The 27,558-nt window shown below is 45.8% G+C and overlaps 5 protein-coding genes across 15 annotated transcripts in view; all 5 read right to left on the bottom strand.

Moving 5' to 3' along the window:
• Positions 1-326, bottom strand: part of crocc2 (ciliary rootlet coiled-coil, rootletin family member 2) — a 30,906-nt gene extending 30,580 nt beyond the window's left edge. Inside the window, exon 1 of the mRNA XM_056415227.1 lies at positions 175-326. Coding sequence (XP_056271202.1) covers positions 175-231 — 57 coding nt within the window. The 5' untranslated portion in view covers positions 232-326. The remainder of the gene's footprint in view (positions 1-174) is intronic.
• A 320-nt stretch (positions 327-646) lies between these two features.
• On the bottom strand, positions 647-7,380 carry klhl30 (kelch-like family member 30). 2 transcript variants are annotated; one of them, XM_056414199.1, is made up of 8 exons: positions 7,292-7,380; positions 4,839-5,685; positions 4,551-4,740; positions 3,785-3,871; positions 3,491-3,646; positions 3,228-3,416; positions 1,348-1,493; positions 647-1,229 (listed from the first exon to the last, which is right to left on the bottom strand). In XM_056414199.1, the coding sequence occupies exons 2-8, from the start codon at positions 5,610-5,612 to the stop codon at positions 981-983; spliced, it is 1,791 nt and encodes a 596-aa protein (XP_056270174.1). In that variant the 5' UTR covers positions 5,613-5,685; positions 7,292-7,380; the 3' UTR covers positions 647-980. The 2 variants fall into 2 exon arrangements, with proteins under 2 accessions (XP_056270174.1, XP_056270173.1); XM_056414198.1 differs by lacking the exon at positions 7,292-7,380 and adding an exon at positions 5,963-6,396.
• LOC130193614 (espin-like protein) lies at positions 6,462-18,490 on the bottom strand. Of its 3 annotated transcripts, none has more exons than XM_056414194.1 (11): positions 18,182-18,490; positions 17,459-17,649; positions 16,747-16,933; positions 16,467-16,649; positions 16,221-16,352; positions 10,536-10,706; positions 10,348-10,462; positions 10,086-10,264; positions 9,838-10,002; positions 8,415-9,361; positions 6,462-7,604 (listed from the first exon to the last, which is right to left on the bottom strand). In XM_056414194.1, the coding sequence occupies exons 1-11, from the start codon at positions 18,473-18,475 to the stop codon at positions 7,073-7,075; spliced, it is 3,096 nt and encodes a 1,031-aa protein (XP_056270169.1). In that variant the 5' UTR covers positions 18,476-18,490; the 3' UTR covers positions 6,462-7,072. The 3 variants fall into 3 exon arrangements, with proteins under 3 accessions (XP_056270169.1, XP_056270171.1, XP_056270172.1); XM_056414196.1 differs by having other exon boundaries at positions 10,092-10,264; XM_056414197.1 differs by having other exon boundaries at positions 17,459-18,274.
• Positions 18,491-19,106: 616 nt separating this feature from the next.
• On the bottom strand, positions 19,107-23,919 carry scly (selenocysteine lyase). 3 transcript variants are annotated; one of them, XM_056414200.1, is made up of 13 exons: positions 23,829-23,919; positions 22,964-23,062; positions 22,692-22,801; positions 22,117-22,217; positions 21,437-21,596; positions 21,229-21,356; positions 20,955-21,110; positions 20,764-20,870; positions 20,612-20,648; positions 20,371-20,454; positions 19,736-19,835; positions 19,494-19,569; positions 19,107-19,390 (listed from the first exon to the last, which is right to left on the bottom strand). In XM_056414200.1, exons 2-13 carry the CDS (start codon positions 23,053-23,055, stop codon positions 19,237-19,239), a joined length of 1,305 nt encoding a protein of 434 aa, XP_056270175.1. In that variant the 5' UTR covers positions 23,056-23,062; positions 23,829-23,919; the 3' UTR covers positions 19,107-19,236. The 3 variants fall into 3 exon arrangements, with proteins under 3 accessions (XP_056270175.1, XP_056270176.1, XP_056270177.1); XM_056414201.1 differs by lacking the exon at positions 23,829-23,919 and adding an exon at positions 23,552-23,653; XM_056414202.1 differs by lacking the exon at positions 23,829-23,919 and having other exon boundaries at positions 22,959-23,045.
• Positions 23,920-25,331: 1,412 nt separating this feature from the next.
• kif1aa (kinesin family member 1Aa) overlaps positions 25,332-27,558 on the bottom strand; it is a 42,903-nt gene continuing 40,676 nt past the window's right edge. For all 6 annotated transcript variants that reach the window (XM_056414595.1, XM_056414598.1, XM_056414597.1 and 3 more), the window contains 3 exons: positions 27,356-27,548; positions 27,150-27,268; positions 25,332-27,049 (listed from right to left, as the gene is read on the bottom strand). In XM_056414595.1, coding sequence (XP_056270570.1) covers positions 27,007-27,049; positions 27,150-27,268; positions 27,356-27,548 — 355 coding nt within the window. In that variant the 3' untranslated portion in view covers positions 25,332-27,006. The remainder of the gene's footprint in view (positions 27,050-27,149; positions 27,269-27,355; positions 27,549-27,558) is intronic.

Raw genomic sequence — 27,558 nt, 5'->3', positions numbered from 1 at the left:
ACGCTGAAACTGAAGTAGCGAGCATAAACAGAATTCAGCCATCTTTAACAGGGTTAATTAACGTCAGCATAACGTTATACCTGGTTTTCTTACGTTGACGTGTGAACTGTTTATTAGAGGGTTCAAACGTGACCGGCGTTAACTAACAAAGTGAACAGCAGCCATGTTACCGACCTGAATCACAGCCTCCAGTCTCGGGGAGTGTGCGCCTTGGTCCCGTAGAGAAGTCATTCTGGCGTTAGCAATAACATGTTAGCGAGCACCGTAAACATTCAGCGTTAAACATTGACGCAGACGCTTTCAGCGTAACGTAAGAGTCAACTAAGTCAAACCAAGAATGTCACTAAAATAGTGTGATACTAAAGTAAATTCGTGCTGAACTCGTACCTGTATAAAGAAAAGAGAGTTGAAAATAAATCACTGACAGACAAAACTTTAGGAGTGACTTCTAGGCATGTTGCGCCATTCTGGTCCCACTCGACGTTGCCCAGGGTGATCACGTTGTCATAGAAATACAAAGCTGGGTCGCTGTATCCATGGTGTTTCCATGGCAGGATAAACGCCACGAACCAAGCTAATGATCATGGTCTCTACAAGGCAAAGTGAACAGTAGCCTACTGTCCCCAAAAAGGAGGCACATCTGGTGGAGCAGTTCCGAGGAGCACATTTTATTATCAATTTGAGCATTTCCAGATCCAAATCAGTGATATACAACCAATAACAACAATACTTACTCTCCAACGATTTAATGATTTACAAGCACACAAAGGAATTTAGATCTCAAACACATGATACAAAGTATAAGTAACCAGCTCAGCAGCCAAGCAGCACTCTAACAACAGCTAAGAAGCCCTGGATATCATGTAACCCACTATTCTAGGGTACAATAACACTCTTTTGCATTGTAACATCGTTGTGAGAGGAACATGTCTCTGTGAACTCCTCAACCCTGAGTTTAGTCCCATCAGGACAAGAGGACATTATGTTGAATCAAGGGGGAAAAGCTGGGGCCACTGGGATGGGTCTAGGAAGATGGTGCAGACCCCACTGTAAAACCAAAGTCTCGGCAGGAAGGACTCCACCTCCCAGGTGTTGGCCGCTCGGTTGTAAACCTCCACTTCCACCCCGTAGTCCCCCTCCATTCCTTTCCAGTGACCCCCGGTCACAAACAGCTTCCCATCTAGCGTTACCAGGCCGCCATTCTCATGGAGCATGTGAAGAAGCTGGACCTGAGGAGAGAGGGGAGAGTCAACATACAGCTAGGGGCAAAATAAAAGACGAATAAAGAACAACTACGTCAGCCTTTGATATTATTGTGTTATGACAAGCAGTGATATCGAAGCCCACCTTCTGCCACATGTTTGCCTCTGGATCATAAGTGAAGACTTTCTTAGTGTTGTCAGCAACCAGATATATAGTCCCGCCCACACAGACAGAACGAGGAGAGGACAAATACTTAGGGATGAAGGGTGAACATATGTTGCTCCAGCTATCTGTAAAAACAACAACAAAAAACACACATATGATTTAGAAAGAATAAAGAAGATACAAAATCATACAGAATTAATAATGTTTGGGTTCTGTAAACTTGTTTAACAGATTACTTAATCTTGAGCCAACACTAAAGGTGAAATGACAATATGGGGACACTATTACATCCTTTAACTGATCATTTGGTGGGAAAAACAAAACTGCTGTTTTTATCAATAATGATAAACCGTCAACAACACATGGGGAAAGAGAGCCTCATAATAATAAATAATAATAAATTCTAATACATTTGACTTGTATAGGACTTTAAAAGGAGCACTCAAAGGCACTTTACATGGTAAAGACATAAACAATAAAAGCCATAACAATATAAACAAGGCAGAAAGATGACATCATAACAGTAAAAAACAAAACAAAAACTAAGTTAACTAGCATCACACCTGAAATTTAAATAGATTGCATTACACGTCATTTAGCTGTTACTTTTATCGAAAGTGACTTACAGTAAGTGCATTCAACCATGAGTACAAACTCAGAACAACAAGAATCAAGAAAGTAACATTTCTTCAAGAAAGTCAAACTATAAAAATACCATAAGTAATACCATTAGTAAGTGCCATTCAAGTGCCACAGAAGTGCTAATCTTTTTTTATTCAAAGTATAGTCGGAAAATATGTGTTTTTAGTTTCAGGCGGAAGATGTCGAGAATTTCTGCTGTCCTGATGTCAGTGGGGAACTTGTTCCCCCACTGAGGAGCCAGGAGAGCAAACAGTCTTGATTTTGTTCAGTGATTAGCTCGAAGTGATGGAGTCACAAGTCGATTGGTTGATGCCGAGCACAGTGAACGGGCTGGGGTGTAAGGATTAACCATATCCTGGAAGTAGACACGGGGCTGATCTGTCTGTCACGGTACGCAAATAGATGAGTTTTAAGTGCAGTTGTGAAAGTGGCGGAGGTGCAGGGGGAGAGAGTTACAGAGGGGTGGGGGGGGGGGCAGCAATGGAGATGGGCCCCTTCAATGCTTGGACAGTCGGATGGGGGGGGGGGTTGGCGCCGGCAGATCTGAGGTTGCCGTTGCAAAAGGTCAGAAAGGTTTGGCTTAATGTTGAAAGAAATACTTAAATATGTAGTTATGTGGTGCTTTATCGATGTAATTTCATTTGAGGAATTGTACTTTGAAGCAATAATTTCAAAGTCAAAGTCAAAGTCAAAGTCAGTTTTATTTGTCAATTTTCCATATGTGCAAACATACAGAAGATCGAAATTGCGTTTCTCTTCTGTCCAACATAAAGTGAATTGTGCAACATATAGACAACATAGAGTGCAAAAATAGTAAAAAACTTGTGAACATATAGACAACATAAAGTGCAAAAATAGTGTTCCGACGTAGACAGACGAGGCGAAGACGAACAATTTTTGGACGAACTTTTGCACAAACATTTAGAAACAGAACAAAACACCAAATGGTCAGGACAGAGAGGGGCCGCTGCGTCCGTGCGCGCCGCCATCATGTATTGGTATAATAGTAGGTCGAAATACTATAAATAGCAAGTAAATGGTAGTAGAAGCTATTAGAAATTGAGCTCACCAACAGGACTGCATTAAATGAATTAAATATTGCAAATGTGTTTCATTCTTTAAATGTTCTTAATCAATGTTGCAAATAAAAATTGGGTAAGAAAAAGAAAAAAAAGAAAAGCTGCCCCCACTGGGAGGTTAGCTTCGCTCATCCTTACCTATAACAGGGTTGTAACACTGCATGGCCAAAGCGTTATACTTCACAGCGCACGAGCCGATCACGTAGAGCTTCCCGTGACACGCTGTGGCGGTGAAATTAGTCACGTATTTCAAAGCGGGGCACGTCAAGGTCCAGGTGTCGTTGTATGGGTCGTAGTGCTCAACCTCAACGCGGTTCGACGTTGTACCTGAGGGGAGGCACATGTTGAGTGTGGTGAGTAAAGTAGAGACACAAAGTCTGAATCTGTATTTATCGCTTCACCTCCAATGACGTAAATCTCGCCGTTGAGCGTCGCTGACGTGTGGTTGGTGCGAGGCAGCAGCATGGGTGCCACGGTGACCCACCTCCCCTCTCTTGTGATGTACTTCCAGGTCTCTGTGGTGGACCAGGTGTTGGTAATGGAGCCTCGCGAGCCGCCTATGTCAGACAGACAAGAGCACTCTGAAAGCCTGACATTGGTTTCACATTCCTCATATGAGTTCTGCTCCAAACCGTTTATCAGCAATCGTTTGACTTTCGCCCCTCAAGTTCCTGTGTGGCGTGCACCTCACTCACCTGTGACGTACACGTCATTGTTCAGGGAGACCAGGGCGTAACCCCACTTGTTGGTGTTGGGGAAGTTCGGGAGCTCATGCCACTGTTCTGCAGAGGAACAGAAAGAAATGGGGGTTCATGTTCGAGTGAGTGGGAACTAGATGCATGTTTCCACAAAAACACTATGCAAACTAGAATGGGCACTCGGTAGAGCGCATACCTTCGCATATCAAAAGATTGGGCATTGAATTATGAACATTTTGGCATTAGTTGCATGCCAATTGGACAAAAATGTATCGTGCGATGGTAAAAAAAAAGATTTTGACCTTTCCATGACCTTGACCTTGACCTTTGACCCGATTGATCCCAAAATCTAATCAAATGGTCCCCGGATAATAACCAATCATCCCACCAAATTCCATGTGATTCAAGAAGATTTGACCTGTTCATGACCTTTGACCTTGACCTTTGACCCGATGGATCCCAAAATCTAATCAACTGGTCCCCGGATAATAAACAATCATCCCACCAAATTCCATGCGATTCGGTTCAATACTTTTTGAGTTCTGCGAAAGATTTTGACCTGTTCATGACCTTTGACCTTGACCCGATCGATCCCAAAATCTAATCAACTGGTCCCTGGATAATAAACAATCATCCCACCAAATTTCATGCGATTCGGTTCAATACTTTTTGAGTGGTAATCTGATGGACAAGTCTCTGCAGTGAAATGGATTCTGAACGTAAACAAAGTTGACATTTTGAAATGTGCAAAGAAGGTTCATACTTGTCTTTGTGTTGTAGAAGGCACAGTTCCTGGGCACCAGCCTTGGGTCTCTGTCCTCTTCATCCTCATCGTCCTCATCGTCCGAGTCATCCAGTGAGCGACCTCCCATGACCAACAGAACCTCTTCCAGGTTTGGTTGCGGACTCATGGAGTCGACTCTGTCCGTGTATTCCGGCGCCATGTCAATCTTCTAGCAAAAGCAAAAGGCGTGATGGTTGTTGGAAATCCACTCAAGATTTTACAAACAAAGATAATAGAGAAAAGAAGGAACCGGTGGGACTCACTCACCTCTCTGTGAATTTTTTCCACCGCCTCTCTGCAACTGGAAGAAGCCTGCACCAGACTGTCCTTCAGCAGAGTGTCGGCCAGGTAGTCCAGGCCAAGTAGAGGGAGCCGGGACAAGGTGAGGAGCTCAGGGAGGTGGCAGAGCCGAGACTCACTGTGGTGCCGGACCCATTTCAGGATGGCCTCCACGCGGGTGCACTCTGTCCGGATCTGTAGCCCTTCGTCGGACAGGCACGCAACCAACCTCTCCCGTCCCAACAGCAGAAACTCCTCCCCTTGCTGCACCTCCTCAAAGTTCTCCAAGAGGAAGGCCCTGGCTTTGGCCATCACCTCAGGACATCCGTGGATCGCACCGAACTCCAGGATCCCAAGGCAGTTGGTCGCGTCGATCTGGTGCTGGAGGTAGCGGCTGCAGACGGCCCTCACCGTCTGGAACTGCAGCCGGCTGGACGTGCAGATCAGTCCCTCCACGTTGCCCTGGTTGATGGTCAGCTTGCCCGTGTACGCAAAGTCCAGCAGGCAGCCGAGTATGTCCGGGTCAACGTCGCCGAGGTCCACGCGTGCCGCGATGCTCTCCACAAAGTCCCCCGAGAACATGCTGTGGAAGTACGCGCTGCAGAGGGCCAGCACGGCGCGGTGACAGGGGAAGTCGCGGCCGCCCGCGCACAGCGTCACATCGACCAGCTTGGGGTGAGAGCAGAGGGAGCGCAACCCTTCCAGGATGCTCTGAGGGTGGGAGGACAGGCAGAAGTCCAGGTCGTCCACGTTGCGCACCATGGTCAACTGCAGGTCAGAATGGGGGTCAAACCGTCTTTCAGCGGGGGATGGTCAAGTCGAGTTTAGAGCTTACCTGGAGGTGGAGGAAAACACATAAATATTCAAAAAGAATGATAACAATTTTTTTTTTTCAATTGTACAATATAAATTTGAGTGAACGCTTTAAGTTTAGAACAGTTTCTCTTCGTTGAGCCAAATTTTTAAAAAGGTTTCTTGTCTTGTACTTTTGGCTCATTGTTAGAAATCACATGACGGCATGACACCGATCCTCTCCGACACCAACAACACACCACATTTCTCGACATGAAATCCGGTACAAATGAAACGATTAAAACCAGCAGCAAACTTACCACAGAAACAGAGAACGGAATAAAGAGTCATCTTTGTATCCAGCAACAACAAAGAAAATCTGTAGCTGAGCGGCGAGTGAGATCAACACCGAGTGGGCAGCATGTTGAAAAGCTTTCGCCAAGTCACTGGGACGAGCTGCCTGTCTTTCAGTTATTTTTAGGCCTGACAGTGACGCCGTGCTGAAGTCAGATTCCAAACAAGCATGGGACCCACAGCTGCTGTTACAGGCACACAGTATTCTCTACAGGTCTGGGAGCGAGCAGCGGAGAGAAATGACGTAGTACCGACTTTGTTTTGGTAAGTTACGACATTTAAATCACATGACAACTATGTGCTGTGTGGCTAAACAAGTGTGAGGACATGTGCGGTTTGATTAAAAGGACGGTAAAAAGGTAAAAATAGAAAAGATGTCAGTGAAATCAGTGTTCACAAAAAGTCAGAGAATTACAACATCAGGATTGGGCCTCTTCCCACCAAATCAAGAATTCTAGTTTCTAGTTTGTTTTGGAAAGATGTTTACTCTCAGGAACACACACACACACACACACACACACACACACACAAGTATCGGCACTCTGGCTTTTGTCATAGGGCTGGGCATGGTTTGAAATAATTTGTCAATTTATTCAGATCCGAGTATTCAATAGCAGTAACAAAATAACTACTAAATATCTTATATTACTGTATATAAAGATACAAATAATTTCTTTTATTCAAAAACAAAGTCCAAACCTATGAAACGCATTGAAATGTAATCTTCAATCGCAGTACCAAAATAACTACTAAATATCTTATATTACTGTTTATAAACATACAAATATTTTTTTTTAAATTCAAAAACAAAGTCCGAACCTATGAAACACATAGAAATGGAATGAGTTAACACAACAAAATACCGTAAAAAAAATTAACAAAATTTGAATTCACATCAGGCAATATCTGGTCAAATGAAGTAAACATGGCTAAGAGTCTGGCTCAGCGTTCTGCGCTAGTTTTCGGTACTTGACAAATAAATTCATAATTCAAACAGTATTTAGATTTGATACCCAGCCCTAATGTAATACAACTACAAACGATACAAAAAGATATTAAAAAGATGACACCACCAACTACTCAAAATAAAAAATCTCGGCTTCCTTCTCTTTCCAAAAAGCAAAGCTGCGGTCGATGTATTTGCAGATTTCATCATTGCTGAAACTGGAAATGTCCGTTCCGCCGTGGAGCATGCCCTCGTCCGGCGTAGGCGTCTGCACAATGACCTTGGGGACCTGTCTAACCTCTGGGAGGGTGTGTTTCACCACCTCTACGGGGCTCTCGGTCGGACTCACAGTGTCGCCAAAGAACTTCACTTTGATGTCGTCGAAGCCGTCCTTCCACTCGCGGTTGCCGGCCTCGATGTCCTGGATGACGGCCCTGTGGAAATCCCTGACCAGCTCCCAAGGGAAGCTCCCCACGTGGTCGAACACCTCGAAACACAGCAGGTGCCGTATTTTGCGTTCGTCCACGGGAAGCTCCAACTCCAGGATGTGGAAGTAGCCCAGCATGAAGAGATCCAGGGTCAGGTTGTCGTACTCCACCAGCACGCCGCCCAGACGGGGCAGGAACTGCTCCGGGGAGTAGAGGGCCTTCTGCCTGTGGAGCCTGTGGGGGCCACGCAATGGTTACTCGAGGTTGTATCAACACGACAGTCGACAGCAGAGATCACAAATTCTGCTGAATGATTGAAGCCATTTACGTACATGTTCATTGATTGGAAAATGATCTTGAACAACACCTTATTCAAGATCATTTTTAATTAAAATCAAACTGAACAAAAAGTTTAGGATTTTTAAGTTGCATTAATTTACTTTTTGGCCACTTGGGGGCAAAGTAACTTATTAGCGTGTAAAAGAAGCAAATAACATGTTAGCAAACAATTGAGCAAAATCGGCATCCATTTGAAAAGTGAGTCTGACTCCTCGCAAAGTTGTCGTTGGTTCGTCACGATGAGAGGCTCCTTTAATATTACATAGACTGCGGGTTTATTGGCGCATTAATATGTTTTTTCTTTCTAATAAAAATAAACAAACAACCATACATCAATGCTAGTGGTACTATCTACACCAAATTTGTAAAAACAAATATTTGGAAAATGGCAACTCTGCTTTATGGTCTCTTTGACCATAAATGGACCATAATTTACTAAATGAACATCAAGCTGTATTGGAGAAGACTGGAAATTGAGATTTAGACCATAAACTCATCTTTACAATGTTTACTGAGGGAATAAATCAAGAAAGGAGTAGAGTCATCTTTTCATAGACTTCTATACAAACAGACTTTTGCAACCGGAGGAGTTGTCCCCTGCTGGTTAGTAGAGAGAATGCAGGTTTTAAGACTCAGAATACACTCAGCGGAGCCAGAGGTTTCCACCTGGTGAAGATGTATATGAAAGGTCACGCCGTGCCCTACCTGCGTATCTGTCTGGACGGGACGCTGGAGATCATGCTCCTCCAGTTTCCCAGCATCTTGTTGACAGCACTCCTCTGCTTGAAGAAGTGTCCCAGAGAGCTGTTCATCATCTTCGACTGGGCGCTCTCCCCGCTGCTCCCGCGACCCGGCCCGGACTTATCGCCCATCTCCAGGCCTCCGACGCTCATCTTCCTCTCCGCTGTATCCTTGCTCTTCAGGGACACGGTGTAGGCAGATTTCTTCCAGTGGCCCAAGAACAAGACGACTATGCGCTCCTTCCTCAGGCTGGTGGTCTCAAGAACGTCCGCAACGTTTTCATCGTAGTCGATGCCGGAGTCATCGTTCTGGTCGGTTTCTGGGGCCGGAGTCAACACCTTCGGCTCTTTGTCGGACTCCGTGGCATCGAGCTGCACGGGAGATCTTAACACCTCCTCCGGCTCATCGGACGGAGGTGAGTCCTGTGTCTCAAAATTGGACTTCAGCGTCCGCACGGACACCCCGAACTGTTGGATCTCATCCTCTATCCTCTCCCTGCGTCCCCTGGTGGAGTGCTGCCGGTCGGGCGTCTGAGAGAACACGGTGATCAGGTCGGTGTTGGGCATCTTGCAGTTGGGCTGGTCCGTCAGGTTGGTCATGAGCAGAGACATGCTCTTCACGATGCCCGAGATGCGGCCACACCACACGGGCAGGGGGACTTGACTCTTTCTGAACTGCGTGTTGGCGGTGATGTTCACTATGGGGGCTGGCAGGATGTGCCTGAGCTCCTCGGCGAGACGGGCCAGCTCCAGCTCGTAGCCCTCGCAGTTCCTCTGCATAGAGACGTTGGCAATCTGCTGCTCCACATAGATGAGGTCGTCCTCCGTCAGCAGCTCACCAGAGGGCCCCAGGATGGCGTTGTGGGCTTGGGAGAACCTCCAGCTGACTTTGGCATATCTACTCCCATTTTCCTGTCAGAGGAGAGGCAAACAGCGTGCAGATAAACATGCAGGATGTCATATTCAAACTTAAAAGATATATATTTTCTGTTTCATGTGGCTGAGGCATAAGAGTGAAAGAGTAATGATACAGTAAAACTGCAATCCAAACCTCAGAGATATGAAGTGGCGAGCAATGTGTTCAGTGATTTGTTATATGCAATTAAAACTAAATGATGATGGAATTTGGATTTTGTTTTGACTTTTGTTTTTGTTTCTTTCATTTACATTTTTTTTAAGTATTAGGTATACTATAAGACATTTTGAGTCGCATCTCAAAAGTAGACTACAATTTTCCCTTTTTGGAGCTGAAGTTGTGCTCCGAAGCATTGGTTTTTAAGGGTCTGCACAATACACCACTGACTTTTTTGGGGGGCTGCAATCGATCCATAAATTATCAAAACATTTTTGCCAATGGATCCCCGTTTCATCTTCCGGAGAGACGTTACCTTCCTCCTCTGGTCCTCCTCGTCCAGCAGCCTGGCCTGCAGCTGTCTCACCATCACTTGCCGCTTCCACTCAGCGATGGGACGGCCTCGCTCGTCGTGGGTGGGCACCAGGTAGTCGATGTCCGACAGGTTGGCCTCCTCAGTGGGCAGGACCACCATCTTGTTCTGCACAGACAGATGCCACAGCTTTTTTTAAAGCTATGGACAGGGCGCGCTCGCAAAAAGGTCGGACGTACAACGTGAGAAACCTTTACTGCCTGTCCGGTGAAGACTCCCGACATCGCTGATTGTTTCAAGGATTTAATGGGCTTCATGTCGCCGAGGAGTTTTCTTCCAGCCAGGAGGTCTGCACCAGGCAACATCGACTTGCCGGCAGCTGTGATTATCTCCCTCCCAGCGGCTTTGGATTGACTGAAACCCTTAATAACTGAAAAACACACACACTTTTTATTTGTCCTCCCCCTACACTGAAGATTGACTTTCACTAACAGAAATGTTTTTTCATCTCACCAGATGTTGCGATTTGAACCTGCCCTATTCTGCTGACAGTGGTTTTCTCCGGCCGGGGAGTCGCAGGAAGGGGCTGAGGGTACCTCGCCTGTGGGGTCTCCTCGCTTTCAGGTTGCTAGTTTGTAAAACAACAAACAAGAGGTGGTGGACCATATGCTTTGGGTGCAATCAGGAAAATGGAGGTTTACCTTTAAACTGTCCATGGCTGTGCCACTGCTGTAACTGTCTCTGCATGCGTCACTCAGGCCACCGTAGTAGTCATCCCTGCTGCACGGAGTCAACACAAAGTTCACCTTCAGCTCCTCCTCCTCCTCCTCTCCCGGAGCGGTGACCTCGATGGGGTTATCTTGGCAGACTGTCTGCAAACAGGACAGAGTCACGTTAAATACGCTCTCAGATTTCCGAGGACCAAATATTAGGAAATGCAACACTTTTTTGGTAAAAATGGTGCCAGAAAAAAAACTCTCAATCGTCAACAAAATGACATCCCGGTGTCTTAACGAGAGAATAGCGTCCGTCTCATCACACCGACTGCGGTGGAACGTCCTCCCTGGTCAAAGACATCCAGAAAGAAGTGTTTGTGACAATCACTACTGTGACACTGAGGGTGACCCGAGGTCTCGCTTTCCAACGATAGACTTGGTTTGTGTCTTTTCTGTACATTTGACTTCATATTGATTAGAGAGAGGTTTGTAAGCTTTTTTTTGCATTTTCACAACACATCTGACTTGACAAATTATTCTGGATACTTAGTTATGCTGTTATTATTTCATTCAAAAAACAAGGCGAGTAACAAAAAGTGACATTTATTGTTGTACTGGGGGAAAAGAAATAACCTGATGGATGACCTGAATGAACTCATTTGTTGTCAAAGACAACATATATTTCGAGTTGTTTTCTCCAGGTCAGCGTGAAAAATGTACATAATGCCGGTGAAACAATACTTTAACAACACTCAAAACATACGAGATTGAAAGGAACACATCAGAGCATTTAAAGCCTGAGGACCAGCAAGCAGCCCACGATAATTGGCAGTGCTTCACACCGCTCTCGGGAGGATGTCGGATGTATGGAAACATTTAGATCCCCCTCCTAATGAACCTGCATTGTCCTCATGCACTCCATGCAGAATGCATATCAAATTCAGCTCTCCGAGGACATTATTAGTACGCCTAACATCAAAGGCAGCCATAATAAGGCTGCTGCATGCTGTTGTGCTTTGTGTCCGTGAGGTGGTCCGTGCCATTTCCTCTCACACGGCACTTTGATGTCCAACAGCACGAAATATGCTGTGACACCGCTCGGGCGGAGGAAACGACTTCCCCGAAGTTGTGCAATCGGTAAATAGATAAACAAAGGGAGGGGAGGGGGAACTGATTCCTTTGTGACCCTTCTCGTAACAGTTCAATGTCCTAGCAGCTATGATGAACCGGTTCGCCTGTGAGTGTGTGTGTGTAAGTGTGTGTTTAATTAGATCCAGTGGCCTGAGAGCATTTGGTTTTCATAAGCACCCCATCACAATTGCCACGCAGATATAGATAGCCGAGCCCTGTTTTGGCCCTGGATCCACTTCCCCTCTCGAAGACCACAAACAGCCCCATCCCAGCAGACCGGGAGCCAAGAGTTAAGAAACAGAGCTCGTCTTCGTTGCCGGGACACGCAGCGCCGGCGATTCCCTCCTCGGGTTCAAGGCCCGACATTTCAGAACACCATGTGTATTTAAAGAGATGTCTTGTAGTTCTGAAGTCGCCAAAAACAACCTGCTCCCACATGAAATATTCACGTTCCAGGTGATAAATTGCAATGTGGAATGTATACAGCCGGTGTACATTATACACAGAACACTATAGTGTAAATAGACGTCCACTCGCACGTTAAAAATACTCTCAGGTTTCCTGCATGGAGGCAAATGCTCGAGACTGACGGACGCTGTGCTTTTGACGACTTTTTCTTTTTTTTGCATCCACCGTAGCTGAAGACAAATGACAATATTTGTCTCCTTCATTATGGAACATTGTAACAGTTACTGGATAATAAAAAGCACATTTAGAGTACACGGATCAAAAAAGGAATTTGCAAAAAATAAATACAAAATCAACAATGGCAACATAAAGCGAGTGTGAGTCGTGCCTAACGTAAGAGACCACGGCTGATCAGAAAATAGGTAGAACATTGCCAAAATATCTTGTGGCTCTTTCATAGAACTCACTAAATGTTCCCTTCCCGTTACAAGACCACTCTCCAGCTTACTCACAGACAAACCCTCAAAGAAAAACTATGAAGGAGTCAAAAGAAGCAAAAAGCAGCAATCGAAAGTACAAACACAAATAATGAAAATAATCTTCAAACCGACCTAAAAACCTACTGACCTGGACCAATCCTCCCAGTGCACTCGGGTCAGACATCACTGCACAGCGAGACTCCTGCGGCCAGGTAATCCGGGCGGACACTCCACGTTGTGGATGCAACACTTTTGTAAGATCACTACTCGTTTGATAACATCGCGAGCATCCCTGCCAGTGGCCGAGGGATGCCAGACAGACAATAAACTCTGATCCGAGCGTACAGTTAATAATTAAGGGATAGGATAGGATGACCTGGTAGTGTCACCAAAAGACTGACAAATAGACACGAAGGAGCAGCTGGAAAAGAGACAGGCGTTCAGGTGCTTTACTTGGGACAATTGGGAGGAGGTTTTTAGTGAGGGAGGGGGGGGGGGGACAATGGAAACACACTGTGCCCAATTTACAACTAACTATTATTTACATTATTGATTGATTTATTATTATCAATTTATTATTATTTATGTCAGAAAATGTCCAATCACAATTTCCTAGAAGCCCAACTGATATTTTGTTTTGTCCGACCAATATTACAAAACCAAGTGATCTCAGGTTTCATGTTGTAGAACTCCATCTTCATCTGGGGACCCACGTTTAGAAAATGACAAACCATCGCGACCCATTTCACAAAATCTCTGAGTGAATTTGTGCATAATTAAATGCTCCCTGATCATTTTAATGCCATTTCCGCATCGCCTTGTTTAATCTTGAGCCTATATATAAATAAATGGCTGCTTTACCTATTCAAGATCAAATAATATAAAAACTCAAGCGGCAAGAAATTGTACTGCAGGTGTAATAATAAAAAATAAAAAAAGATTACGGAAGAATTCTGCAGATTTATTTGGAGACCCCAATAAACTGAATTAATTAATAGACACATCGGTTCCAGCTCTACAGCTATTAACCATGGCATTCCTTATTTTAACAGTTGGATAATGTACAGATATAATATAGGATATAGATTTTATAGTTCTATAAAATATCTCCCCATCTGTGTCACACATGTAAACGTGATGCGGCCGGGCTTCGTGAGATTGAGAAGGATCAACACGCCTGGTGTGAAAGAGGATGGGGGGCTTCAGGAGACTATTATCAAAACTAATCTGATAGATGTTAAATAGTGATCATGTTGATTAGATATTTTATTATTAACACAAATAGAAGTCACTAAAGCATGTGTTTTTTTCTTCTTCATACTGATGAATCACACAACAGTGTGTTTCCTCGGTCCAAGTGTTCTAAAAATACTGTTCTCAAACGACAGTATCTTGGGCTCGATCGCTTTGGATGGAGCGCAAAAGCCACGAATGTGTGTGTGTGTGCATGAAGTAAACCTTCGGCCATGCGCTGTTTATTTGATCGCAGCTGTTCCTGAGATGCAAGATCAAGGTTCAAGGTTTTTTATTTGCCATCTGTGCCTAGACCAGCAGTCCAGACACATCGGAATTATTTTTGCAGGGCTCTCCGAGTCAGCAGAGATACAAAACAAACACACTATAATAACTAGAATGGGCATTCGGTAGAGCGCATACCTTCGCATATCACAAGATTGGGCATTGAATTATGAACACTTTGGCATTAGTTGCATGCCAATTGGATAACAATTTACCGTGCTATGGTCAAAAGAAGATCTTGACCTTTTCATGACCTTGACCTTTGACCCGATTAATCCCAAAATCTAATCAAACGGTCCCCAGATAATAACCAATCATCCCACCAAATTTCATGCGATTCAAGAAGATTTTGACCTTTTCATGACCTTTGACCCGATCGATCCCAAAATCTAATCAAATGGTCCCCGGATAATAACCAATCATCCCACCAACTTTCATGCGATTCGGTTTAATACTTTTTGTGTTATGCGAGTAATACGCATACAAATAAATAAATAAATACACGGCGATCAAAAAATAACCTTCCGCATTTTCAATGCGAAGGTAATAATAATAATAACAGTAATAATAATAGAAATGTGAACAAAATATTTAAAAAACCACTGTACATAGTGTGGTAAAGTGTGGTACAGCGGGGTCTGACCCGCTGTGAGCGGTTTCCAAGTGGCCAAACACACAGCTCGAGGTCCCAACCCACGTGGGTGCCTGATCAGAAATGACGGACTGACACTTTAGAACGGACGAAACCCGTGACCCACAAACCCGAAACAGAAATATGATTAAAGCATGCAGACACATCTGCGACGCGGCGGGTTCGAAAAGTATAACATAGTCGGTCATCCAAATATTACGAGGGCATAAAATCAATTAACTGCCGGTTCAGGTTCTCCATGAGATGACCCCCCCTCTGTGTGCACGTCGAGCCTCGGCCTGTGTGTCCCATTCATACGTTGCCAAAAAACCAGATGCATCTTTCTGTCTGCTCCCATCCTTACACAACATCCTGAGGTGACAATCGTCGGACTTCCATGTCACTGGAAAAACTAAAAACAAAGAAGAAGAAAAGAAACATGACACACAATCAAACGTGTGTTTGATTGTCAGTGACATCCTGCTCCCCGAGTCTGCGGAGGGATAGAGTTGCCGGTTCCAGGCATCAGAACGGTGAAAACGCTGAAACTTAAGCTTGTGGATCTCGTAACGGGCTCAGGCCCCGGGGCCTCCACCTGAGCCGCAGGAGAGGGGTAACCGATAGGCCCTTAGTTGGTGTTGGAGGCGACAGCGGCTGCGTCCGCGGCGGGCCCTCTGCGCTAATTAGCTCCCCATTGTTGAAGGGAGGATTATTTATGAAGAGGGGGAGCACAGCGGCTCCCTATCATCCTACTCCTCCTCTTGGCGTTTGAGCGCTGCTCTTCTCTGCTGACTTATTAATGGCCTTTATTGGTCCAACAGCTTTCGTTACTCTCTGCGTACATCGCTGTGTCGCCTGCGCTGTCAGGCGACACAGTGAGTGCAGCGCGGCGGGGAGAAACGAGGACAGGCCACGAGGCTTTCAGGCTCAACAAGTCTGCTGATGGAGTGGGCTTTCTCCTTCTGCACCGGTATCGACTGGCATGCTCTAAACCTAATTATTGCATCGCTGTTCGAAAGAAAAAACGAACAATTCAAGATATAAAGAGTCTTCACACATCAAACTGGTGATTTGAGTTAAAGGCAGGCTGGTCTTTAACTTGACCCTCTGACGCCAGACACAAACAATGTGATCTCTAAAACAATCATCGGCCATATTAAGGTGTGTCGTGTTGTTTCTGCACTAAACAAAAGGGCTTAACTCAGAGAGCCCTCAGTGGCAAGCTGAGAGCGACAAATCTCCTCCGGGACTCACGGCACCACGAGCGCCTCGCCGAACACAAAGGCCACCATGGGCCAAAAGCCATCATCGCCCTCCACTTCCTCGGAAAGTGGCGCTCGAGCACCTGACGATTTACGCAAACAAGAAGAAGGACAATTATTCGCCAAGGCCTCCCAGATGTTTGCTGTCGACCACAAACCAGCCTCGATGCACGTGCTGAGGTGCTGCCACAAAGAGAGGACAGAGGAGAACGCGTGGCGTGAAACTGGTGAGGGAGCTTACATTTGTCTCCATGGCACAGAGATATCTGGCACACTCATGGTGTCCGTTGTAATTCGCCAAGTCCGCTGCTGTGAACCCGTCACTGTCATGATCTGAAGGGTTTGCTTGATTGGCCAACAGGATTTTACAGCACTGAAAGAAGAAGAAACAATATATCTACAGCTTTATGACAAGAGTGTGGTGTATTTAGACAAAATAAAACAACAAACAAAAAAGAATCACTCAAAGTAAAGAAAGAAGCCAAACCTCCAGCTCTCCGTTCTCTGCAGCGTCGTGAAGTGGGGTCCCTCCCCAGTAATCCTTGATGACCTTTGAACCCTTCTGAAGCAGCCTCTCCAAGATGCAATAGTGCCCTCTGCTGGCAGCAAAGTGCAGAGCAGTGGCTCCATCCCTGTCCTGGCAGGACAGGCTGACATCGGTGCACGTTACCTATTTTGAGGTGAGTGAAAAAGGATGGAAAGCGGAGTCTGAACAGAACAGCACGTCTTCACGTCGCAAGAAACGTGCGGGGTGCTCCTCTACTGACCAGCCACACCACCACGGCGTGGTGGCCCACGTGAGCAGCCGCGTGCAGGCAGGTCATGCCGTCGTGGGCCCTCAGGTGGACGTCGGCGCCGCAGTCGTTCACCAGGTGCTCCGCAACGTGCAGGTGCCCCTGTTGGCAGGCCAGGTAGAGCGGGGTGGCGCCGGTGAACGTCTGTCGGTCCACACAGCTGTATGCACCCCAACACAGACCAACAACAGGGTGGGCGTCCCGGTAAGTATCAGTTACATGGATTTTAGGTAATTTAAATATATATATATATATACATACATGCATACACACGCACACATATGTTTGGTCTAACTACAAAAAAGCAAGCCTACAGAGACTTCGAGTAGTCCATAATGATGCCGTGCGAATATTATTGAAGACCGAGATGGAGTAGTGTCAGTGAAATGTTTGTGGCTGTGGGAGTCAATGCTTTCCAAGCTGATCAAGACATCTTTTGAATAAATGTATCTGCCGGATTAAAAATGAAATCATTAGAGTTTTATCAAACATAAAGTTTAGTAGCTCCCAGCGGTGGGACATTGGAACAGCTGTATTCAGCATTTGTAGTTCTGTGTATTTTACTTGTGATTTTGTATGTATTTTATTATTTTAATGGTGTGTACTATCTGGACCTTGATTCTGAAATAAAAGTTTGATTTAAATGAGCTCAGCTTTTTTTAAATGTATAATTGTGTGAACTGACCCTGGAGCCTGTTGGACCAGCAGCTGTAAGCAGGCCAGGTCTCCGTTGGCCGCGGCGTAGTGAGCTGGCAAAGCCCCGCAGTTCGTCTCCACCTCCGCCCCTCCTCCGACAGAGAGCAGCCACCGGATGACCTCCGCACAGCCGAACCGGGCGGCGAGGTGGAGGGCAGCGGCGCCGGCGGCATCCCGGTCCTGGAAACACGAACACACTGTAAAGGCTTCCTGTAATAGACGTACTTCACTTTCAGGGGTTTTATTTGGGGCATTTATTTCACTTTCATTAGCGCAACCAATTAAGACATTTGGATCCATTAATAATCAGTGAAGAAACAATTACGCCACATCCTGTTCTTTAACAATAGAGCTGTGTAACTCTGAGGCACAACAGAGATTCACATGCAAGGAGACGTGACTCTCTGCTAATAGCTGAGCTCAGTGAGCGCTCCCCTGGAGCATCTGCACCTAATTACGCATGCTTTATACTCCTAATGGATAAGTCAACGCCACATGATGTAATCAGCTGGTAATACATCTGAAAGGATATCGTAGTGTGCAGTACCTGTTTACAACTGCGGTGATGTCACCTCACTCTGGGATCAGTTAGATCTGAAGCCATCTCCTGAGTTTAGGCTCACGCACACAAACGGAGAGCTGTACATGTGGCATCTCTCCACGACATCTGAGCTCTCTGTAGTGGAGAGATGCTCCCAGTGGATAAACTCACCTCAACTTTGCAGCCTCCAAAGTCCACCAGCCACTGCAGCTCCCGAACGTGGCCGGTGGCTGCTGCGTCGTGCGCTGGCGTGGCCCTGTTGGAGGCCCGGGCGTCGGCCACCAGCCCCAGCTCGCTCACCAGGAGCTGCAGGCACTCCAGGCGTCCGCACCTCGCCGCGTGGTGCACCGGGCCCGCGCCGTGCGCGTCGGCGATTACGGGTGAGAGGTGACCGTAAGACGCCAGCTCCCTGAGGGCCGCCAGGTCCCCCGCTCGCGCAGCCCGGATGGCCCGATGAAGCACCATCCCCTCCACCCACCCCCCTCCCCGGGTCCGCTACGAGTAGATTGTGGCCCCGGGCTCCCCGGAGCTCTTTGGCTCTCGCCTGGATAGCATCGCTTTCTCGCTCATGCTCGACTCTCATTCAAGAACAACAACAAATACAACCCTGTGCGCTCGTGCGCGTCTTCCAGAGCCAGGAAAGTGACACCCGAGCAGACCGCCAGCTGCCCGGCGTGGTTGTTGGGGGGGGGGGGGGTTAGAGTAAGAAAGGTAATGAAAGACGGGTGTAGGTGCAGCGCTCGTGGCCTCCCCGCTATCCTTTGTGCCGGTGACCGTATGCCGGCACACGCGCCGCCGCTTCACTGGAGACGGGGGCGCTGAGGCGGCACGGAACTTAAGTAACGGGAGAAGTCGGAGCCAGTGTGCGGTGGATAGCGATGTTATTTTTTTACAACTATTTAAAAAAATGAATGATACATTTGCATGATTAGTATCGACACACGAGATAAAATATTAAAATGTTTATATTCATGTATATTTCCATCCCCCCCCCCCCCACCACACACACACCTCCAATTAGCTAATTAGCTCCACACATGATGTGATAGAAGCCGAGTCCAGTCATCACCTCCATCACATCACCCCTCAGGGTACATTCAAGTTCTTCCCTTTTTATTATTTTTCTTACACTTCTTTTTGCATGATCAGCTAAATGTCCCAATAACATGACGTGTTCATAATTCTACACGCCTGACCTTATCTGACCTACAAGCACATGGAGGCCATCAGTCCATTTCTTCCAGCTGCTGCACGGTCTCCTTTAGGTCCTCCACAACTGCGTCCACGTCAGCTTTGGTAGTCGCCCTGCCCACGCTCAGCCGCAGGGCACCAGCTGCCACCTCTGAGGGGACGCCACAGCTCAGAAGGATGTGCGAAGGCCTGATAGACGGACACAGTGCGGGGCCGGGGGGGTTATGTGGACTGCGATCGATATGGCGACTGGACATAAAAGAGTAACGGGGTGAAAGAGGGACTCTTTTACCTGTTTCCACTGTCTGAGTGGCAGGCGGCACCAACGCTGGCCAACAGCCTTCTACAGTTGGACAATACCCTCCAGCCTAAAGCAGGGGAGACAAAGAGAGATAGATATTAATCATTCAAAGCCTTTGTGGCTTACAAATAGCCCTGCGCAGGTCATGAACTGCCTCGCACAAACATTGGTGTAGGGTTAGAGGATCGGCTAAAACAGACATAGCGGGGAGACGGAAGGAGCAATGACATCACCTTGTAATGTAGGGCCCAGGATGGACACGTTACATGTGTTCGGGAGGATATCGGAGCCGGGGTAATGGCTGTTGAAGCGGAGCTTGTCTTTAAAGACGGCCTGAAAAGGACAACACATTGACGGAACACTTTGTTTTTATGTATTCATATTATGTGATAATCATCTCATATTGAGACCAACTTGAGTGGATCATAACACAGCAGGTGAGTAATTCATCTGCAGGTACTGCAGGTCAAATGAGACCAAACTCTTCTATGGAGGCCAGTTTTTGAGCAACGATAAAGGCATAAATGTGGCCACCTGTAACGGACACGGTAAGGCTTGTTTTTAGCTGATTGCCTCTTGAAGCAGTTGGTGATCACTTAAAGAGGGCTGATGAGTGAGCTGTCAACAGGTTTCTCATAAATTGTGAATCACCTCAACCACGAGAGGTCCTTGAGCATACAATCATAAATGGGCACAAAAGATATCAGACTGACAGCAGCTAGTGAGATTAGATGTGGACAGACACACACACACGAGCGCATGATCTCCTGGTGCAGACAATAACCTCAATAACTCCAGAAACTGCTGACGTTACTATTGACAAATATCACAGACACAACATCATCTCCAAAAACAAAATCGGATTTACCTTCAGTCGTTCCTCCAAGTAAAGTTTGGTACTTTGCATATGACTCTCATAATCTGGCAGATTAGAGGTCACCAGCTCTGCAGCCTAACACACACAATAAATCAATACATGCATTATTACATATAAAAATACACACACATAAAACTAATTTAGAGTCAAACATTATTCAGCGGAAGAGAGAATGTTCTAAAACTGAAATAAAGTAAATTCCAGTAACACGCATACAGAGTAGGAAACATACCTTTCCCAAACCAGCAATCATTGCTGTGTTTTCTGTGCTGTAATATTCAGAAAGACAGAAAATAGACCTCTTTATTGAGATCTTTGCCATTGTTTGATGCAAATGTCTACATGTATTGATCTCTCTTCAAGTAGGACAACGTCGTGTGTTACCCAGGTCTGAAGTTTCTCTCCTGTCCTCCTCCAAACAGCATCGGATACAGCGGCGTTCTCGTTCCCGGACCGTTCACAAACAAAGCACCGATCCGAGGGCCGTAGAACTGGAAGTACCACAAGACTGTTCAATATCATGTCGCCCTTTTCGTGATGCTTAACCAAGATACTTTATCCGACGGGTGCCTGACCTTGTGCCCCACGACTGTGAGGTAATCCACCCCCAGCTCACAGGCATCGACTCTGATTTTCCCCAGAGCCTGAGCGGCATCGGTGTGGAGCAGGATCCTGAGCCGCTCCTGCTGCTTGTTGAGACATTTTATTCTCTGAGAGATCTCCGGGATTTGCTGGAGAGACGAAGGAGATTCAGTAAATGTGGGCACTTTTTAAATTTTTTTAGATTTTTATTGTATCACATTCACAATACATTTAAGGATTTTCCAGCTGATGCAACTGTCTGCTTACCATGATGACTCCTGTCTCATTGTTGGCCAGCATGATGGAGATAAGACAAGTGTTGGGACGCACCGCAGCAATGATGTCCTCCACCTCCACGCGGGCTGTCGTCTTTGACACGGGCACATATGTCACGTCTATGACAAACACAGGGTCAAGAACGCAGCGCAGAGACGTGACTTTGGACGAGTTGTTCAAACGAAGCGCGGCCTCCTACCTGCCACGCCCTCTTTCTGTAGGTGCTCGGCGACTAGTTTGACCGAGTCGTGCTCCACATTGGAGGTGATGATGTGAGGAAGGCCACTGCTTTCGTTCCGGTGTCCCACACGGCTTCTCCTGAAGTGCTCCACAGCCGTGTGCAGCACCATGTTATTGGCCTGGAGGAAGATTGGTTTGCTATGAACCACACTGGCGTGCGTGACATCAGGGCTCTCAAGTTTTGAAGACAGGCAAGAGTGACATATCCATCATCACCCCCCCCCCCCCCCCGCGTGCAATTCCAGGATGCTTTATTTTCATTGGTTGCTGGATTAAATCTTACCCAGATACAACAGATATGGTTTTTTTCTGATTGGCTATTGTGTAGCCCATTTCATTTTTTTGATTGACTGATAAGTGGCACCTCACAGCAGAACTCCAGGGGAGCGCTTGATTCCTCCACGGTGAGGGCAGCGTGGCTCATGTTTGCGCGGTGCGGCACATTAAAACATTAAATAGCCGAGAGTTTTTTTCAGCGTGAGAAATACGATGTGTGGCGGGAGTGCGTGACTTAAGACCGAAATGCGTGACTGTCACGCTTAATGCGTGACTCTTGAGAGCCCTGTGACATTACAATTCTGCACAAATCATATTCCAGCATTACACAAAACAAGAGAAAGACAGAAAAGTCCCACCTACCTCCGTTCCACCTGACGTGAAAATGATGTCTTCTGCTTTGCCTCCAACCATCCTCGCCACATTCTCTCTGGACTGATTTATTGTTGCTTTGGCTTTAGCGCCTACGAACAAATAAAATTGATTTAGCACCTTTTTATTGGTTGCACGCTAAGATACAACATTATTGCTGGGGTGCTGAGAAGGAATCATGAGGTCATTAAACAAAATTGCTACACACACACACACACACACACAACTGTGGGGCAACTGTGGCTTAGTGGTGAGCAGGGTCGTCATTCAATCAGAGGACCGGTGGTTCGATCCCCGGCTCTCCCATGTCGGTGTGTCCTTGGGCAAGACACAAATTACTCCCGTAGTCGTGTCTCCGGTGTGTGAATGTTCGTTACTGCTGATGTGCAGGTGGAGCCGTAGATCCTCTCCTCAGTGTGTGAATGATGTCATGTAGTGTTAAAGCGCTTTGAGTGGTCGGAAGAAAACCGCTATAAAAGTACAGGTCCATTTACACACACACCTCATTTCCAAATCCAACAATAAGTCAATGGCATTTTTGGTAACTTGGTTTTAGTATTCTTCACCTGCTATATAATTGCTACTCGGGTTTCCCCAGGCATCCTGAAGGGCTTCAGAAATGGCCTGGATCACTTGTGGTTCCAGGGGAGTGGTGGCATTGTAGTCCATGTAGATCCTACATCACATTTGAGACAGAACTCTCTCATGTCATGTCCTCAGTTGAGCCGACACAACACACATTCACAAAACATCAAGAGCATCATTATCAAATCAATGTCATAGTGCCTTCCACTGCCGACTGACGGCACCAACCCAAATCAAAACCTCCCCACCTGACCTGTCGAGATTCATTTCTGAGTAATGTTGAAAGGAAGGGCCACTGCAGATGTGACCCATTGCCGAGGTGACGTCATCAGACTGGTTGGCCATAACGCTCCTAGGGAGAGATACAACATTTAGCAGGATGTCTTTGCAGATTTATTAGCCAGGCAATATTTCCAATTTTTTAATTTGATTTAAATACTATACAACTCGTTTACAGCGAAACGTCTATTTACATTTCTGAACTTTTAAATCAGTTGGGGTTGCATTTATTTATTAATTTGCTCTGTTTTGGCAGCTGGTTGGACAGTTGGAGAGGTGGTCTCCCCATGATGCCTGCGAGTGGAACAGCAGGTGGAACTGAAGCTCGGCTTCTGTACTCACATTATACTCCGTTATCAGACCACGTGGTGTGCAATGTAATGCCACCTGTGTGTCTCTAAAATAGGGGTCCATTACACATTTGGAGCCAACATTAATGACGTAAGCGTCAGCATAACCAGACGGTTTAGCGTCATTCCGCTGTCGGTCCGCAGCGGACGTGACAGGTAACGTTATTACTTCAGCGACGGTACCCCGGGACGGGTCGCTCCTTAGTACCAACCGTGTAACAGGAAACGTGCATCTGCTACATCAAAGCAAGCCGCCTGCTCCGTGGTCATTGTCTAAGTCCGGGGATACGTTAAGCCAGCTAATGACACTTTACTGTGGATAACATCTGCTAGTTAACTGCAGCTACCGCTAGCTAGTGCTGCAAACTAACTGGTGTTTGATAGCAGGAGTGCATTTCACTATTATCGTGCTGTCCGCTCTCAAGAGGAGACGGGTACGGTCTCCTTCGTGCGACCCGGAGCGCTGAGAGTCTCGGCTGCGTGGCTAACCTTGGGCAGTGATGCGGAGGCGTCCTGAAGGGCTACTAGTCGATGTCAATCATTCGCTAGCTAGCTGTGGATGAGGCGAGGCGCTGCTCCGCCGGGCTGCTGGATGTCTTAAAGGGAAAGCTGCAATGAAATGAGTCGAGGACCCGTCAGGAAACGGCCCAAAATATTTAGTTCAACGTTTACATAAGCCTGACCATTTTATCTATTGCCAATATATATTTTAAATATTCCTATATATAGTTTTTTTAAATAGTAAAGATAAAGACCGGCAATGTGAAACAGTCCCGACTCCCAACACTCTGGATTCTGCTTCCATTGCAACATTTGCAACACAGTCGCATTCCGTGTTCTCGAAAAGCGACACAAACGTTCCCGTTTTTTTAACTGGAGTCCTGTAAAGAAGATGAGTCCTTGACTTCCTGTTGCATAATGTCCATGTTTATTTCATATATGACAATGTGTTTAGTGTACACAAACATTTGACGCTAAACTCTCAACTTTCAGAGACACTGACTGAACTACTGCCCATTGAAGATTTTGTAAATGGGTGCAACTTTATCATACACTGTTCACAGCAATCATGTTTATATACAATGCAAAATCATTTGAAGACCGGGAAAAAAAGAAATGAACAAGTGAAAATAGAAATAAAAAATGTGAATGATGTTCCTTTAAAAGGGGGGAGGAGAGGGAATCGAAAAAGTAGATTTTGTGAAGGTTGTCAGAGCATGATGGTGACGTGGAGATTGAACACAAATACAATTGAGACGGTGAGGTTACCAACAGCATTACTCTGTACAAGATGCAATGCCCAACAGGGCCGCAGTGAACCAAGCCCTCACATCCGTGGACTTACTTCAGCTATAATGATCACACGACCTCCACTTGGTTCCCTGACAGTAACCTATCCAACAATCAATAAGTGACCAGACCGTGGAAACAAGAGTCAACATAACCTGTCTAGCAGTTTTACTACTACTCTCCTCCTCCTCCTCCTCCTCCTCCTCCTCATATCAATTCTGTGTACATTTTGTTTACATTTCTCTTTGTGTGATTTGCACCAAGACAACTTTGGTTGGTTTAAATGTGACGCACATAAAACAAACGCCCAATGAAAACACACAAATCTGAGCGCAGAGATCAGACTGGCTCACATTGTAAGAGACGAGTCAGACATGAGTGATCGAGACCGTGTAACGTACCGCGGGGCATTCCCTCAATGGTGATGCGCGTTGTTAATATCTTTAGTGTGTTGTGTAACGCACTTTTGACTGTTTGATGAGCCACGACACGTGTAAACCGTTTTTAAGATAAGACAGCCTCAGGAATTATGGTATTGATATATGGCATACGATATGCTGTTATAACGGGAGCGCTTTTAAAAACAGACTGACGCTGCGAGATGTCGTCTGAGTGCGTAAAGTGACGCGCGACTACTGCCGGTGCGCATGCGCTCGAGACTGGCTGACCTGAGGCAGGCGCGTCAATCAAACTTTACACAACTCACAAGCCGTCACTTTATTTTGAAGTCGGATTCATAATTGAAAATGCATTGTCTTACTTTTCAGAAACAATGAGATGAAGGGATTAAAAAAAAATTTCAACAGGAGTGCATTATTTGTTTTCTCCTATTCAAAACATGATTGTTGAACACAATCCTGAAATATGTTAAATTAGTTTTTACTGTATGGACAGTTATACTCTATCTACTGCTGATTGCCATATTAGATACATCTCATGGACATAAAGTATACCTTTGTTTGTTTGAATATGTAAGTGATGATGAGGATGAAGAGCAGGAAAGTGGTGTGATATGATCTGCAGACACTTCCAGAACAGTAATATAGCAGCATGAAGTATGTAGTTTGAGTAAGGGGTGCGGAGGCTTACTGTACAGTATGATTGAAAAAAGAGAGGCACTACATTTAATCAATACACATCATTCAGAAACCCAGTTCCAGTTCTGTGAGGAACAGTTTATACTTTAGATCATTTCACACGGCAGCTTTGTGCAGCTGAGATGGTCAGACCATCGTAATATTTTCCTCCTCACAACTTGGTGACCTTTTCAGATGTGTATTGACCGTTTGGTCAAAGGTCAGGTGGGGCTATCCGAAGGGGGTTAGTGTCATTCAAGTAATCTTCAGCACAAAGAAAGAGGCCAATCATAAACTGTTTAAATAGCATTAACTGAATGGATACATAGTTGTTTTACTTATAACATTTAAGGAACTCATATTAAAAAGTGCGGTGTGCCGAAATTGCACGGTACTACTACTTTAGAAATATAAATGTCTTTGTAAATAAATACATGCAGAAATAAATAATAAAGCTGTTAAATATCTAAATATATCACATTTTAAAACAAATACAATTCAGAGAATGAGATCAACTTGGGCGGATTAATGGTGATGACGTGTGTTACTTATTGTGTGAACGGAGATGCCCTTGGTGCTCCTACGAGTAGCTGGAACGACATGGACCAATCAAAATGCCACAAGAACGATGATGTTATGCCATTCCCTTGCCAGGCTGTGTGCTAACGTTTCTAAGAAGTTTTAAAGATTCAAGTACCAGAAAGAAAAGATCATTATTCTACAGAGTTACACTCAACTGTCTTTTTTTCTTCTTCTTTTTTAGCATGTACTTTCTAGCTGTACGCTGTCTGCAAACCAGTTTAGACACTGTGTATATAGCTGCAGAGTTGAGAGGCATCGGCATGATTTCTTTTGCTGATGCAAATGGAGCAATGAGATCCTTGCTGACGTGGCAGCTTTACGTAAAAATAGATGTCACTGCATTGTTTTTAAGGAGTAAATGTATAAGGCTCGATGTGTCACTGACAACAACTACAGTACATTACCATACGTATGTGATCTGAGATAAGAAACTGTTGCTATGTCCGTCGTTTGTCTCCGACCGTCCAGCTATGAATAAACTCCGGTACAGTACAGCGCCAGCTTTTTGAAGAGGTTCTTCTGCCTACGAGTCTCACGACGCAGCAAAGGCCTGACATGAAATGGGCGCTTCAGGTGCTGAGGACACTAGTGATAAACCGAGAACGCACAGGGGAGAGATGGTTGTGGTGGGGGAGGGGAGAGGGGGCTCATCACAAGGGGAGGAATAAGGATCTATGTACATCTCAAGTTCAGCCTTCTCTCATGAGATTTGAGTCGTTTCACATCCTCATCTGTCCGGCTCGTCTTCTCGACAGCTTCGACCTGAGAGGCAGATAAGAAAATGTATTTGTATCAAAGATACGTTTTTCTACTTATAAGTTTGTGTTTACTTATACCTATTGAAAATATTTGTTATTTTAACCTGATAGTTCCAGCAAGGAGGGGATTAAACGCATACAGCCAGTCGTGCATCTCCTTGTCATTAGTGGCTTGTAGCAATATCCCGCGATGTTCGGTACAGATGGCAAATGTGTACGGCGTCTGTTGAAAGAGCCAAGAAAAAAAGCTTAATATACCATCCATGAGTTTAGCAGATCAGAAAGAGGGAGTTTTTGGTAAATCACCAACCTTCAGCATTGCCTGCTGGTCCTCACTGTACTCCACCTGGGCAGAGGAGAGGTTGAGGATGGCCCGCTCCACCGAGTCTCTCTCCGCGTTGTAGATGTAGACGTACGGCCGCCGCACGACGACGTAGCGCTTCACCCACCCGTTGGTGTGTGGCTCCAAGAAATGCAAGTAACCCTTCTTTGACACAATGGGGCTGCCAAAAT

Source organism: Pseudoliparis swirei, chromosome 5 (genome assembly GCF_029220125.1).
Source record: "Pseudoliparis swirei isolate HS2019 ecotype Mariana Trench chromosome 5, NWPU_hadal_v1, whole genome shotgun sequence".
NCBI classification, from domain to species: Eukaryota; Metazoa; Chordata; class Actinopteri; order Perciformes; family Liparidae; genus Pseudoliparis; species Pseudoliparis swirei.
This window is presented reverse-complemented; position numbering and strand designations above follow the sequence as displayed.

Coding starts and splice junctions, on each gene's coding strand:
- LOC130193614 (XM_056414194.1), bottom strand. CDS start 18,475: ATGGTGCTTCATCGGGCCATCCGGGCTGCGCGAGCGGGGGACCTGGCG. Junction 16,650..16,746: donor ACGCCGTGGTGGTGTGGCTG/GTCAGTAGAGGA, acceptor ACCTCAAAATAG/GTAACGTGCACCGATGTCAG. Junction 10,265..10,347: donor GGTTCAAATCGCAACATCTG/GTGAGATGAAAA, acceptor TGTGTTTTTCAG/TTATTAAGGGTTTCAGTCAA.
- scly (XM_056414200.1), bottom strand. CDS start 23,055: ATGGCCAACCAGTCTGATGACGTCACCTCGGCAATGGGTCACATCTGC. Junction 22,802..22,963: donor TCAGAAATGAATCTCGACAG/GTCAGGTGGGGA, acceptor AATGTGATGTAG/GATCTACATGGACTACAATG. Junction 20,871..20,954: donor TCACAGTCGTGGGGCACAAG/GTCAGGCACCCG, acceptor TGGTACTTCCAG/TTCTACGGCCCTCGGATCGG.
- klhl30 (XM_056414199.1), bottom strand. CDS start 5,612: ATGGTGCGCAACGTGGACGACCTGGACTTCTGCCTGTCCTCCCACCCT. Junction 3,872..4,550: donor CTTCTACAACACAAAGACAA/GTATGAACCTTC, acceptor GTTCCTCTGCAG/AACAGTGGCATGAGCTCCCG. Junction 1,494..3,227: donor GTGTTACAACCCTGTTATAG/GTAAGGATGAGC, acceptor TTGTTTTTACAG/ATAGCTGGAGCAACATATGT.